The 14,745-nt window shown below is 47.1% G+C and overlaps 3 protein-coding genes across 3 annotated transcripts in view; 1 reads left to right on the top strand and 2 right to left on the bottom strand.

Moving 5' to 3' along the window:
* The window catches only part of st3gal2 (ST3 beta-galactoside alpha-2,3-sialyltransferase 2), a gene marked incomplete at both ends in the record, with an annotated part of 84,538 nt that overhangs the window by 45,483 nt on the left and 24,310 nt on the right, over positions 1–14,745 (bottom strand). The window lies entirely within an intron of this gene.
* On the top strand, positions 2,577–6,156 carry LOC311321112 (uncharacterized protein). The gene is made up of 2 exons (XM_084453011.1): positions 2,577–2,641; positions 4,399–6,156. The coding sequence occupies exon 2, from the start codon at positions 4,407–4,409 to the stop codon at positions 5,679–5,681; it is 1,275 nt and encodes a 424-aa protein (XP_084309137.1). The 5' UTR covers positions 2,577–2,641; positions 4,399–4,406; the 3' UTR covers positions 5,682–6,156.
* The window catches only part of terb1 (telomere repeat binding bouquet formation protein 1), a gene marked incomplete at both ends in the record, with an annotated part of 18,166 nt that continues 12,952 nt past the window's right edge, over positions 9,532–14,745 (bottom strand). The window contains 2 exons of the mRNA XM_084452925.1: positions 9,532–9,600; positions 9,980–10,141. Coding sequence (XP_084309051.1) covers positions 9,532–9,600; positions 9,980–10,141 — 231 coding nt within the window. The remainder of the gene's footprint in view (positions 9,601–9,979; positions 10,142–14,745) is intronic.

Genomic DNA, 14,745 nt, shown 5'->3' with positions numbered 1-14,745 from the left:
CCCCAACTTCCTCCCGTAATTTGAAACGCATTAGTGTTTAAAATTAGCCTACTGCATGGGTTCCCAAACTCCATCAATGTGGGCCTCCCCTCTGAAAACAGTGACACAACCGCACCCCACCAACCCCCCAAATCTGTCCATTATGCAAGGCAGCGTTAGCTAGCCCATAACGTTACACAGCTAAGTTAGCTCGGTGGCACCTGTTGCTAGTTAACGTTATGACGTTTTCGCACAATACATTCATGCCTGCGGGGGGAGGCTCTCTCTGCACTATCCACAAATTTTGGATATATCTCTCCCATTATTTATTTCGATTTTCTGACCTTTAAAATCACGTTTCATTCATAAAAACCATAGAACATTCTAAAATAAAAATAAATTTCCTTTTTTTTTCTTTTCTAACCATCCCTCTGCGCCTCCCCTGATTTTCTTTGGGGCTCCCCAGGGGAGGCCCGCCTCACAGTTTGGGAATGCCTGGCCTACTGCATTAGCCTACTGCAAGGCATGGGAAACGCTGATAAGTTATCTCTGTTTCACACGTACAGTACTGTAGTAATTCAGCCATGTAAACACGTGTGTAAACTCTCGCTGAGATAACACGATGGTCCGAGGTAAAGTTGGTTTCATATTGGACATTCAACAGACGTTCACATTCGGCATGGTGAATTTCTTTTCAAAAAGCTTCCAAATTGAAGTTTAGATAAAAAGAATTGTGTGCACATATTGCAGTGATGACATGTCTTTCTGCTGAAGCATGTTAAGTAAAAAAACAAAACAACTCTTGAGCAGCCCTCCACTCGGCCTGGCTCCAGGACCTGAATGTGAATGTCAGACTAACCACTTTGTCATGCATTTCTTTATTCTAACCCCATGAAGGCTATTTGTTTCACCCCCCCCCCCCCCAAAAAAGAGTAAATACTAGTATTTAAACTTGTGATTTATCAAGATTAATAACACCCTATTATTGTGATTAGCTCGGTTAAATTTTTTAATCCAATGTACTAATTTGACAATGGAAAAAAGAATAGGCTCTGTGCACCAGCTTTACTACTTCCTGAAAGTCGCTTGGCATCTTTATTTCCTGTCCAATATGATTGGATTAAGTGATTAATCAGGTGTGCGCTGGTTCTGCCGCACACCTGATTAATCACTTAATCCAATCATATAGGACAGGAAATAAAGATGCCAAGTGACTTTCAGGAAGTAGTGGAGCTGGTGCACAGAGCCTATTGAAATAGCGCCCCTTTGGTGGTGGAGTCTAGTACTACAGGGACTCACTCACACACAGGGACTCACTCCCACACAGGGACTCACTCACACACAGGGCCTCACTCACACACAGGGACGCACTAACAAAGCAACCAAATTATAGTCCCCCCCCTCACCCGCCCCTTTTGCTGCCCCCGGGGTGGGGGACAAACACATGCAGCACCCATGTGACTGGATGTGCAAGTAAACACACTCCACCGCCAACAACACCACACCTTTCTCAGCTCTGTGGGCACTCTGCCCAGACATTTGAGCAAGCTGCAACCAGCATGAGATAAGATCAGCACGCTTTATTTTGTTACTTAAGACAGAGAGAGATGCCTCTGCTTCATCATAGACTGTAAATCGCTCAAATATCACCTGCAAAGTGCATGAAGGCCCAATACAACCCATAAGGGTTACTTCAGACATGTCTGACCATTCATCCATTCATTATCTTCAGTGAGGAAGTAGATGGCATGACAAACAGGATGTGAATTTGTAGTTATGGGATAGTCTACTCCAGTACATCAGGAAGTCAGGCCGGAGCTTTGGACAATCTGTTACATTCACTAGAGGCCAAAGCTAAAGTGTTGCATAACATTGCATATCTGGGCAGAATCCTTTACGTAGGCCTACCTACAGGCAAATTAGCCTAAAGTGTTGTGTGCACCTGAATAACCGGTTGTTTCATCACCTTAGCTTCTTATTTTTTTTACAGCCTTATCCACAACATAGACGTTGAAGGGAATTATCCTCAACCTTGGTACAAAGCATCTCTACAAAAGTTGAAATTAATTCGGACTCTTATCAAAATGTATTCCATTCGACTTCCATCTGGCTAGAACAGTTATTGAGAAGACAATGGAGGAGTTGGTACACAAACAACTCGGCGAGGAAAGGAAACCATTACATTACATTACAGTCATTTAGCAGACGCTTTTATCCAAAGCGACTAACAATAATTGCATTTAACGTAGGAAGAGCCAATGTACTACTACTTGCCAGAACTCACAAGTGCATTTTCTTTCTAAAACAAACAAGTGAATAAGAGCATAATCTAGTGCTGAAGGCAAAGTGCAAGAATCACAATCTAAAGTACAGTGCAATATAATATAATAAGACTACTTTGGATGATTAGGACAGTGCAGTCTGTGGTGTACCCACCTCCTCTGCACAGGGTGCACGAGCAAGAGTGCGCGCGCACAGAGACACCAGGCTCAGTCCCATGGAGGCTCAGTCCCTTTCCGAAGGTAACGCCCCTTTCTCTTCTCCCTGTCGCGCGCTCTGTCAGTTCGTGCGTGCCTCGCCAAGTAGTGAGAGCACAAGAAGACCTCTCGCCCTCCCTCACAGCTCGACTCGCTTTTTATTCCATTGCAAATAGGACAATAAGGTTGGTTAACAAATTCTCTTACATCCACTGCACGCTCAAATGTCTAATGCTTTTTCCTTTAGATTTTTTATTTATTTCCTGATGTATTATTCTAAGTAAGTGGGCTTTTTTACTCGGGCCAGTTCCAGCTTGTTCAGCACGATAGGAGGCGGGGTCGCTTGCGAGGGTTTCTTTGTTCTTTCTGCGTTCGATTTCATCTCATATTCACGCACATTGTCCGCTCATTAACCACCAATTAACGGCAATGAATGTGTTCGAGTCTGGCTAGGAATATTAACGTTCGTGATACTTTGGTGAGGTGTCAAGCGATTCTTGAGCGGTAGCCTATCTGCGCGGGGCTCATGCTGCTGATAGAGGGCAGCTGGAAGGTGTGGTTAATTATCTTGGCTGTGGTGGAAAACGATTAGATGTTTGATATTTACTCGCTCGCTTGATTCAGTTTGATTCAGTTTAGTTTATCACAATATTTTCCCACTCCTGCTGTTATTGTCTTCAATTTAGAGTTTGGAGAAAGGTAGGCTGCAAAAGACCCAATTTTAAGAATATACAAAATTTAAAAAGTTTGAAATTCAAGAAAGGAATCCACTAGTGTACCGTGCGCACCAGAAAGAGAATGTGCGTACAGTCTGCGTTTGTGTTTCAGTGTTTCAGTGTGTGTTTCAGTGTTTGTGTTTCAGTGTTTCAGTGTTTCAGTGTTTCAGTGTATGTGGGATTTAATTTTTCTGCAGCGGGTTTTGATTTCTCGCGCATGAACCCGCGCACCCCGGGAACATGTACATACTACGCACGTGCGCTTGCAGCGCGGCGCGCCCACCCCGGGCTCCTCCACTACTGAGAACACGTGACACGCGTTCAGAAGAACATTATGTTCCAATGCACGGAGCTACAGTGTACGTTGGTGTCCATTAGTACGACTTATTGGGCGCATTTAACGTTTTCTTGATACCTTATTGTTACGGCAATTGTTTTTATTTTTATGTGGCTATTGGCATTTGTGTGCAATATAATGTGTGCACATGATTGAAATACACATCAATGTTTTACTCTGTCAATTGGTAAAGTAAGCTATTTGTAATACAGCTCTGCAACTATTGGTGATGGGGAAACATGCTGTTCTGGATGTCAAACAACTTGAACACCAGGAGAAACACTTTCAGTCATTTTCACCATGGTTACATAATCCCTCCAAGTTGAGGCACCTTGATGGAAGTTGATAAACCACTTTTTTGAATCCCTCCCACTTTTTGTCAGACCTAATGGGACTGAGTCTTCAGCTATAGATTACTTGCGGTTTTCATGGTTCTTATGTCAGTTCGATCAATAACAACAAAAATTTCTCTCATGGAGTGACTGCTGTATAAGCCCTTGGTTTAGTAATGTGACAATTCAATAGACTGCACAGGGAAATAGACACCAGATCATACAAAATTGTGGTATTTTGTGTCCCGTTTACAATGAGTACAGGCTTTTAGGTTGAATCACCATGCTAGCTAAGCAGCGCCAGTCCTTTCCCCGAGTGTTTAAGGTTGAACAACAGAGGAGATGTCAGATTAATTTGACCTACCAGTCCTGTATCAGCCTATGAAACGAGGCACATTCATTACATACGTTCAGGCTATTGTATAAATACATTACATTAGTCTTTTTTTTTTTTTTTACTGCTCTCCCACTTCTGAAACTGTTTGTTTGAGCATTAAATCTCTCTCTCTCCCTGCCCCCTTCTCTCTCCTCCCTCCCCCCCTCCTCCTCCTCCTCAGGTGCGGCCATGGGAAACCAGTTCAGCAGGAGACGAAATGCCCCAGCCAACGGAGCTGAAGCCACAGCTGTCAAGGCTGCAGATGAGCAGGTCGCGGCCCCGGCGGAGGAGGCCCCTGTCAGTCAGCAGGTCGCGGCTGTGGCGGAGGAGGCCCCTGTGAGTCAGCAGGTCGCGGCCCTGGCGGAGGAGGCCCCTGTGAGTCAGCAGGTCGTTGAGACGGAGAAACCAGCCGCCCCGGTAGAGGAGCCGGTGGCGGCAGCGGTGGCCGAGCCAGTGGTAGAATCAGTACCAGAACCAGTGGTAGAATCAGTATCAGAACCAGTGGTAGAATCAGTACCTGCAGAGCTAGTGGTTGAATCGGGACCAGAACCAGTGGTTGAATCGGGACCAGAACCAGTGGTTGAATCGGGACCAGAACCAGTGGTTGAATCGGGACCAGAACCAGTGGTTGAATCGGGACCAGAACCAGTGGTTGAATCAGTACCCGAGCCAGTGGTAGAATCAGTACCAGAGCCAATCGCAAAGGCAGACCCCGAACCTGAGCCCAAGCTGCCTGAACCAGAGGCCCCGGTTGCTTCAGCCCCACTGGTAGACCTCACCCCAGAGCCAGTGGTGGAGACCCTGGCCCCAGCAGAGCCGGAGGAAGCCCCAGCCCAGCCTGAGCCAGAACCTGAGCCCCTGGTCTCAGTCAGTGAGGACCCAGAACCAGAGCCAGTTGCAGAACCAGAGCCAGTGGCAGAACAAGAGGCAGTGGAAGAACCAGAGCCAGTGGCAGAACCAGAACCAGTGGCAGAACCAGAGCCAGAAGCAGACCTCCTCACCGAGTGGACTCTCCCGGAGCCAGAGCCCCTCTTCACTTCAGACCCCCTGGTAGAGCTGAGTGTCCCTGAACTCACCCCACAGCTGCTCGACACTTCCCTAGCCTCGGACCCCGCCCCCAGCCCAGCCTCAGACCCCGCCTCCAGCCCAGAGCCCGCCGTGCCCACAGCCATCCCGGGGGAAGAGGAATGCCTCGACAGCGTTGAGGCTGCTGTGAATTCCATTCCCGTCCTGGAAGTCCCTGAGGAATCTCCGGAGATGCCTCTGGAGCAGGAGAGCTCGGGCGGAGCCGGGAATGTGGAGCAGCTCCTCTGCGATGTTAACACCGAGGCTGGTGACAGCGGACTCCTAAAGCACTTAGACCTGACAGGAAATGATGTCGTCAATGACCTCTTGGCCAACGACATGAGCATTCCCGACGACATTCCTATCGGCGACGGCAGCCCTTCCACTGAGCTGATGTGAACCATGGCAGCAGGAAGCAGAACGCAGAACACACAGGAGGGGGGAAAAATGACAATGACGATGAATCTGAAGAGGCTACTAAGGAGAAATGGCAACAACAAATGAAACACATAATAGAACTTGTAATGTTCGTCTTAAAAGGCTAAAGGGAAATCAACACACGGCTTCTTGAGGGGAGAGTGGTGTAGGCGTTGAGCACTCCGATATCGGTTAAGACCAGTCAATACTCCCAATGCCTTCTGGGACTGTAGGTTATTAAAGGGATCACTGGTGAACGCAGCAGTCACTGGGCAGGGCAGGAAAGTGAGGGTAGCAGACCAGTCAACCTTTGAGCCATGTAGACATAACACTGCATAGCAGAACAGTGTCCAGTTAACAAATGTATGACAAGACGAGATGTTTTCCTTGGTGTGTACACCAGATGAATTGTAACTGTCTGAATCGGCCTATATGATATGATACTGTCGGGCTTGGACTCTCTCTCTCTTTCTCTTGTTTTTCTCTAACTCTGAAATGGAGGAAGTGACCTTATTCTATTTTCTCGTTGGTGAGAAGGGTTGAGGAATGTACATGGCAACGATGGCTTGGTTGTGAAAATAAAATAAGATTGTTCCACCTTGAGGATTTTCCTGTTTTTCGTTACGGTTCTGTCGGTTTTGAACGAATCTAAGCTACAGTAGCATGCAATAACAAGGAGACTAAGATACTATCTTCAGAATACTATCTTCGGAATAATTGCAAGGAAGAGGGAAATTAACATGGTACATTTCTCAAAGTAGCCAAGTGTCTACTTTCTGGAAAAAACATTTGTAGTCCGGAACAGTTGATAAATTGAGTCTCTGGTCATGTTTCCTGGTATGACCACTGGCCATTTTGCCTGCAACATTTGGAATGTCAGTTTGTGGCCTGCTCATCTCTGTCAACGGGTAATTTTCCTGCAGATTTTAGGACCATTTCTACACATTCTGTGTGGAAGTGCGAACGCTTGAGGCACTTTCTAGAGAATGTGGGAAGCGTGAATGTGCACACATGGATCTCCTCTGCATGGGGAGTTTCCCCTTTCTGCCTGTTACATAACGCACAGTATATAATTCCAACCCGCAACCCACGCATGCACGCACACACACACACACACTGAGGAAGCACACATTCACATGCATGTGCGTGCACACACGGGGAAATCAACATTCCTGGCCACACAGAACAGTGCAGAGCACATGTGTGCATTAAGAGAGACGCACAAGAGCCGTCTCACAGGGTGAATTGGCGGATGAATGTGGGAGCAGAGAGGGGGAGAAAGGAGGAGGGAGGCAGCATTCTTTCCAAAGGAAGGGGGTTTTCAGGGGGTCTGGGTCAGAAGTCTCCAGAGTGACTGCTACAGTGCATGTGAAATCTGCTCTCCACATAAATCTCACAACTCCCAGCACTCAGACTTGCCTCTCCCTCCATACAGTATCTTCTCATGGTCACTGGATGGGCATTCACTCATCCACTCAGATGGCTATCCACTCAGATGGCCATTTACTCAGATGGCTATCCACTCAGATGGCTATTCACTCATCCACTCAGATGGCTATCCACTCAGATGGCCATTTACTCAGATGGCTATCCACTCAGATGGCTATTCACTCATCCACTCAGATGGCTATCCACTCAGATGGCTATTCACTCATCCACTCAGATGGCTATTCACTCATCCACTCAGATGGCTATCCACTCAGATGGCTATTCACTCATCCACTCAGATGGCTATCCACTCAGATGGCTATTCACTCATCCACTCAGATGGCTATTCACTCATCCACTCAGATGGCTATTCACTCATCCACTCAGATGGCTATTCACTCAGATGGCTATCCACTCAGATGGCTATTCACTCATCCACTCAGATGGCTATTCACTCATCCACTCAGATGGCTATTCACTCATCCACTCAGATGGCTATTCACTCATCCACTCAGATGGCTATTCACTCAGGTGGCTATCCACTCAGATGGCTATTCACTCAGATGGCTATCCACTCAGATGGCTATTCACACATTCACTCAGATGGCTATTCACTCATCCACTCAGATGGCTATCCACTCAGATGGCTATTCACACATTCACTCAGATGGCTATTCACACATTCACTCAGATGGCTATCCACTCAGATGGCTATTCACTCAGATGGCTATCCACTCAGATGGCTATTCACACATTCACTCAGATGGCTATCCACTCAGATGGCTATTCACACATTCACTCAGATGGCTATTCACACATTCACTCAGATGGCTATTCACTCAGATGGCTATTCACACATTCACTCAGATGGCTATCCACTCAGATGGCTATTCACACATTCACTCAGATGGCTATCCACTCAGATGGCTATTCACACATTCACTCAGATGGCTATTCACACATTCACTCAGATGGCTATCCACTCAGATGGCTATCCACTCAGATGGCTATTCACACATTCACTCAGATGGCTATTCACACATTCACTCAGACTCTGTACCTCCCACCATCTGTGTCATCCCTGTAGTCTGCGGCAGGACAGGGCTCCAGCCAGGGAAGGGAAGCAGTCCCCATACTATCTCCCGGTTCACTTTATTGAAAATACGCAACGTTTCGACCCTTAGGTCTTCATTAGGCAACTGATGGAACTGTTGGACGTTGCCTGATGAAGACCTAAGGTTCGAAACGTTGGGTATTTTCAATAAAGTGAACCAGGAGATATCAGTGTGTGGATCTTTCCTCTCTTCTCACGTATGTACTCTAAGATCCAGCCCCTGGCCTACTAAGGGTGGATGTTCTCACATATGTACTCTGAGATCCAGCCCCTGGCCTACTAAGGATGGATGTTCTCACGTATGTACTCTAAGATCCAGCCCCTGGCCTACTAAGGATGGATGTGCGCACAGCTCTTTTGCCTTTTGTCACACATAGCAGTCCACATGATTAAAGAACCCCCCCTATCCAAACACACTGATCCAACTCCACAGACAGGAGTAAGCTGGTTCTACATCTACTGGGTACGGCAGCAAAGCAACAATTTGTTTCTGCCTGTTTGTGATTCTTGTCATTCCAGAGGCATTGACTTCAATAAACAAAACAGCATAGCTCAGTCCCATCTCGATTATTATTTCCTGCCCTCTCAGACACGAGGACCTCATGACCCAACAGCTAAACACTGAACATCACAGTCCATTTGGATAACACACCATACCCTGTTAGAAGAGGGATGGTGCTCATGGTTCTGTGAAGGAAAACAGTCATTTGCCAGGACATGCGCGTAGAACAGTACCTCCATCATGCATATCTGCTGGGATGGTTTCACTTAGTTGAATCTCTGTTTGTAATGCTATGGTTTTGAATGGAAAACATCTATTCACAGACACTGAGATGAAAGATGTGATGAATGAAAAGCAAATTGAGGTTATGACACATTTTCTGCAAACATGTTTTATTCAAACAGAGGAGACATGCTGCGTTACACATGGTAACTTCTGAAACCACCTCCGTTGATGGATAAACACCAATCTGATTATGAACACAAATGACAAATTATTTTTCCTATATTAAAGAACAAATTATTTTTCCTACATTAAAGAATAAATAAAGAATAAAAAAAAACTCTTACAGACAATATACTGTACTGTTGTTTCAAATAAACAAGAATGTGAATTCTTGCATTGTAAACAGCATATTCAATTACATTGTAAACTGCATATACAACTATAGTAAATGCGATATATTACATACATTAACCAATATCTTTCAAGTATGTCATGTTATTGGTTCATTTACAATATGTACAGTGTTTCAAACAGGGTCTCTCGGGCGCAGTACTGCAGCTCGTTTACAGCAGGCCATTCTGAAATTGTGTTCCTCCAGAATCAGAGGGGCAGGTCACATCCTGGGCTTGGGCCTGTCCCCAAAACAGAGAGGGAGGGGGGGGGGGGGAATAGTACAGTAGGTGGAGATCTGTGAGTTACAGGGTCTGATCATCTAAAACAAAGCTGAGTGATATATATTACTATCATCTATAGCTGAGTGATATATATTACTATCATCTATAGCTGAGTGATATATATAACTATCATCTATAGCTGAGTGATATATATTACTATCATCTATAGCTGAGCGATATATATAACTATCATCTATAGCTGAGTGATATATATAACTATAATCTATAGCTGAGTGATATATATAACTATCATCTATAGCTGAGTGATATATATAACTATCATCTATAGCTGAGTGATATATATAACTATCATCTATAGCTGAGTGATATATATTACTATCATCTGTAGGCGCCTGTGTTTCTTGGCCAGGTCCACATTAGTGCGTCCAGGCTGGAAAGGATACGCCCACAAGATGGCGTTCCACGATGGACCAAACCTCTTCACCCCTTGCAGCAGGAAACGCACCTCCACATTAGAGAAGTTCCTCCTCTCCCTTCTCTGGAGAGAGAGGCTGAGTGAGAGGGGGAACGCATCAGGGAGTACAGGGGGGTGAAAGAAGAGAGACGCATGGAGAGACCACAGAAGAAGAGAGAGAGGACAGAGAGATCACAGAAGAAGAGAGAGAGGACAGAGAGATCACAGAAGAAGAGAGAGAGACGCATGGAGAGACCACAGAAGAAGAGAGAGAGGACAGAGAGATCACAGAAGAAGAGAGAGAGGACAGAGAGATCACAGAAGAAGAGAGAGAGGACAGAGAGATCACAGAAGAAGAGAGAGAGGACAGAGAGATCACAGAAGAGAGAGAGGACAGAGAGATCACAGAAGAGAGAGAGAGAGATCACAGAAGAGAGAGAGAGAGATCACAGAAGAAGAGAGAGAGGACAGAGAGATCACAGAAGACAACAAAGTACTGGACAAGATTAGGAAGTACAGAGAAAGGGGGAGAACATGAGACGAGACGAAACACACACACACACACACACGCACGCACGCACACACACACACACACACACACGCACGCACGCACACACACACACACACACTTATGTACCCTACCTGTACCTCCTCATATTCCTCTGTCTAGTTAATTTTTACCCTGGGTCTGCTAGGCACCATGTTCTTTGCCCCACACACACACACACAGACACACACACACACACACACATGCATTTAGACTCATCACGCGCACACACGTGTGTGGCAAAGAACATGTATGTATGCGTGTGTGTGATTTGCCTACATGCATGTGTGTGCATGTAGGCACATCACACACACACACACACACACATACACATGCACACACGAATACATACAGTACATGTAGGCACATCACACACATGGGCCTTTCTCCACACATGCTATCTGCATAGTTTCCTGTGCTCTGTGCCATCGCCTGGATACTAGAACACAGGCAGCTCTATCTGGTCTCTCTACTGGATACTAGAACACAGGCAGCTCTATCTGGTCTCTCTACTGGATACTAGAACACAGGCAGCTCTATCTGGTCTCTCTACTGCACATTAACCTCCGTTCATGAACGGACCCTCTTCTACAGAGACACTGAGCTGGACACATTCTCTGCATTCACCAGAGGACAGGCTACTGGGGACAGAGCCGGGCCGATGAATAAGCCCAACACAGACCACCAAGAGAACAGACCTACCGGGCCGATGAATAAGCCCAACACAGACCACCAAGAGAACAGACCTACCGGGCCGATGAATAAGCCCAACACAGACCACCACGAGAACAGACCTACCGGGCCGATGAATAAGCCCAACACAGACCACCAAGAGAACAGACCTACCGGGCCGATGAATAAGCCCAACACAGACCACCACGAGAACAGACCTACCGGGCCGATGAATAAGCCCAACACAGACCACCAAGAGAACAGACCTACCGGGCCGATGAATAAGCCCAACACAGACCACCAAGAGAACAGACCTACCGGGCCGATGAATAAGCCCAACACAGACCACCAAGAGAACAGACCTACCGGGCCGATGAATAAGCCCAACACAGACCACCAAGAGAACAGACCTACCGGGCCGATGAATAAGCCCAACACAGACCACCAAGAGAACAGACCTACCGGGCCGATGAATAAGCCCAACACAGACCACCAAGAGAACAGACCTACCGGGCCGATGAATAAGCCCAACACAGACCACCAAGAGAACAGACCTACCGGGCCGATGAATAAGCCCAACACAGACCACCAAGAGAACAGACCTACCGGGCCGATGAATAAGCCCAACACAGACCACCAAGAGAACAGACCTACCGGGCCGATGAATAAGCCCAACACAGACCACCACAGACCACCAGAACAGACCTACTGGCCTTTGAATAAGCTGCCGAATCAAACTAATAGTTTGCCTGATTTTCTGAAGTAAGATTTTCCAACAAGGTCTCGGATGTTTTGAATAGGGCTGATTGTGCACACACGCACGGATGCGCACGCTGGCGTACACACACACACGCACGCACGCACACACACGCGCGCACACACACACACACACACGCGCACGCGTCTTACAGTGGGGCGTTCTCTCACGGGCAGAGCATTCTGCTGGTCATCATCACTGCCACAGTCGTCACCATGATGAGGTCTCCCGTCTGACGTAAAGATAACACATTAGTGTGTGTGTGTGCACATGTGCTTGAGAGAGGAGAGGAGAGAGAGAGAGAGAGAGAAGTGGCCAGCACTCCATGCCTGATTGTTAAAGATCAATGGTCCTCATACCTGAACGCAGTTAAGAAAAAGTTACGAAGAAATTTCTTCTTAACTCCCCTTATGAAGTTCCCGGGACAATTTTGTTATTCCTGAATGGTTTCTTATCTGGGATTTGTTATTATCTAAGAACAGGATTTAAGAATGCGGAAATGAAGTTGTAGGTAAACCAGATTGGAGTGCGCCCATGTTCGCCAGGGCTGAATTTGTGAGAAAACCAAGGAGATTGCGATCAATTCTACAGACATCTTATGCTAATAATAATAATAATAATAATAATAAATACAATAATAATTGTATCATTTACAATTAAGTTTCATATTTATAGTCATGATTCTACAAGGCATCGTGGTGTCCTAAAATAAATAAAAGCACTACACAAACACTGCAAATGGCAGAGAATGAATAAATAAGCACTAAACTCAGTCGCTACACTCAGACTCGGCACAACAGCACCTTATATTCCATAGGCGTCAGAATGGACACATCTACATTCTGTAAATAAACATGTGAATATGCATAACTAAAATATATCATATGGGCCTACATAATATAGATAGGGCCTATCAAGATCCACAAGTAGCCTACTCATCGATCAATCAAAGCTTTATTTGTATAGCGCATTTCATACCCAGAGGCAACACAATGCGCTTTACAGAGAACAAGGGAGGTGGACATACGACCCACCCCTACATATTCCAGAGGGAAGCTAAAAAACCGTATCACCCAGGGGCTCATGCATTTACTGTAAGTATCACCCAGGGGCTCATGAATACTCATGCATTTAACTAAACTGTACAATTTAATCTGCTCTCAGCACATCCCATCCCTTTCATGTAGGCTATATATTTTGCATTTTGTATTAAAAGTCCATACTGTATATACCGTCTTGTTTTCTATTGTTATTTTGTATTGTTTTTTTTCATCTTGCTTAAGCTTAGTGTGCACATTATAAGAGCCAGCGGAGAAACATCTCACTGCTCATTTTACTGGTATGTTGCATGTGACGAATAAAACGTTGAATTTGCACGTGACCTTGAACATCAATCATGTCAATTAGGAACCTCTCAACTTTTTCCGCGCTGTCTGGGGATTTTGTGTGCACACGACCCTGTAGTAAGGAGCGGGCGGGGCGTTAATGGAGGCAAATTCAGGTGTACGAGAACGCGCATTCAACTTAAGAAGGGGAGCACAGCTGAGAACACTTTGGCGGTTTAAGAACACATTTCCACGCGTTCATGAATCCGGCGGGGATCTTTCTTAGGGTTGGTCTTACGAAGTTCGTAAGAAGACATTTAAGAAGACACTTAAGAAAATGTTCAGGAATGAGGTCCATTGTTGTTGGCAGCATAGAGCCAAACCGAGACAATCTGATAGAGTGAAAACAATCCCTCTCTCTGCTTCCCTTCGGCCCTCGCTCTCCGACTGACATGACGTCACCCGCCACGCCTCCCAACAGAACAATAGGACAGGGAGAGGAGCACTGCTCCACCCCTACTGCCCTGCTGGGGAGGGAGGGAGGGAGGGAGGGAGGGAGGGGGGGAGGGGGGGAGGGAGGGAGGGAGGGAGGGGGGGGAGGGGGGGAGAGGAGCACTGCTCCACCACTACTGCCCTGCTGGGGAGGGAGGGAGGGAGGGGGGGAGGGAGGGAGGGGGGGAGGGGGGGAGAGGAGCACTGCTCCACCACTACTGCCCTGCTGGGGAGGGAGGGAGGGAGGGAGGGAGGGGGGGGAGGGAGGGAGGGGGGGAGGGAGGGGGGGAGAGGAGCACTGCTCCACCCCTACTGCCCTGCTGGGGAGGGGGGGAGGGGGGGGGGGAGAGGAGCACTGCTCCACCCCTACTGCCCTGCTGGGGAGGGAGGGAGGGGGGGAGGGAGGGAGGGGGGGAGAGGAGCACTGCTCCACCCCTACTGCCCTGCTGGGGAGGGAGGGAGGGAGGGAGGGAGGGAGGGAGGGAGGGAGGGAGGGAGGGAGGGAGGGGGGGAGGGAGGGAGAGAATAAAAGGTTGTAAAGGCAGAGGAGAGGAAGGGGGTGGGGTCATACTGGACAGAGACAGAAGAGAGGGAATGTGGTGGACAGAGAGAGAGAGAGAGAGAGAGAGAGAGAGAGAAGAGGGGGTAGGGAGCACATACTGTAAGAGGGCGACAGACAGTCTGCATGGAGAGAGCGAGAGACGGAGGGTGTAGTATTTCAGACAGAGCGTGAGAGGGAGTTGAAGGAGGCATGTTTTGAGAGGGAGAGAGAGAAAACAAGAGAGAGAGAGAGAGAGAGAGAGAGACAGAGAGAGAGACAGAGAGAGAGAGAGAGAGAGAGAGAGAGAGAGAGCACGCAACTGTAAATCTCAGCAAATTAAAGTGCTCCAACACA

This window comes from Borostomias antarcticus (genome assembly GCF_949987555.1).
Source record: "Borostomias antarcticus genome assembly, chromosome: 18".
Lineage (NCBI taxonomy): Eukaryota > Metazoa > Chordata > Actinopteri > Stomiiformes > Stomiidae > Borostomias > Borostomias antarcticus.
Note: the sequence above shows the minus strand (reverse complement) of the source record. Positions and strands in the feature narration are given on the sequence as shown.

What these genes read in the sequence shown, in the direction of transcription:
- LOC311321112 (XM_084453011.1), top strand. Translation starts at nt 4,407, where the DNA reads ATGGGAAACCAGTTCAGCAGGAGACGAAATGCCCCAGCCAACGGAGCT.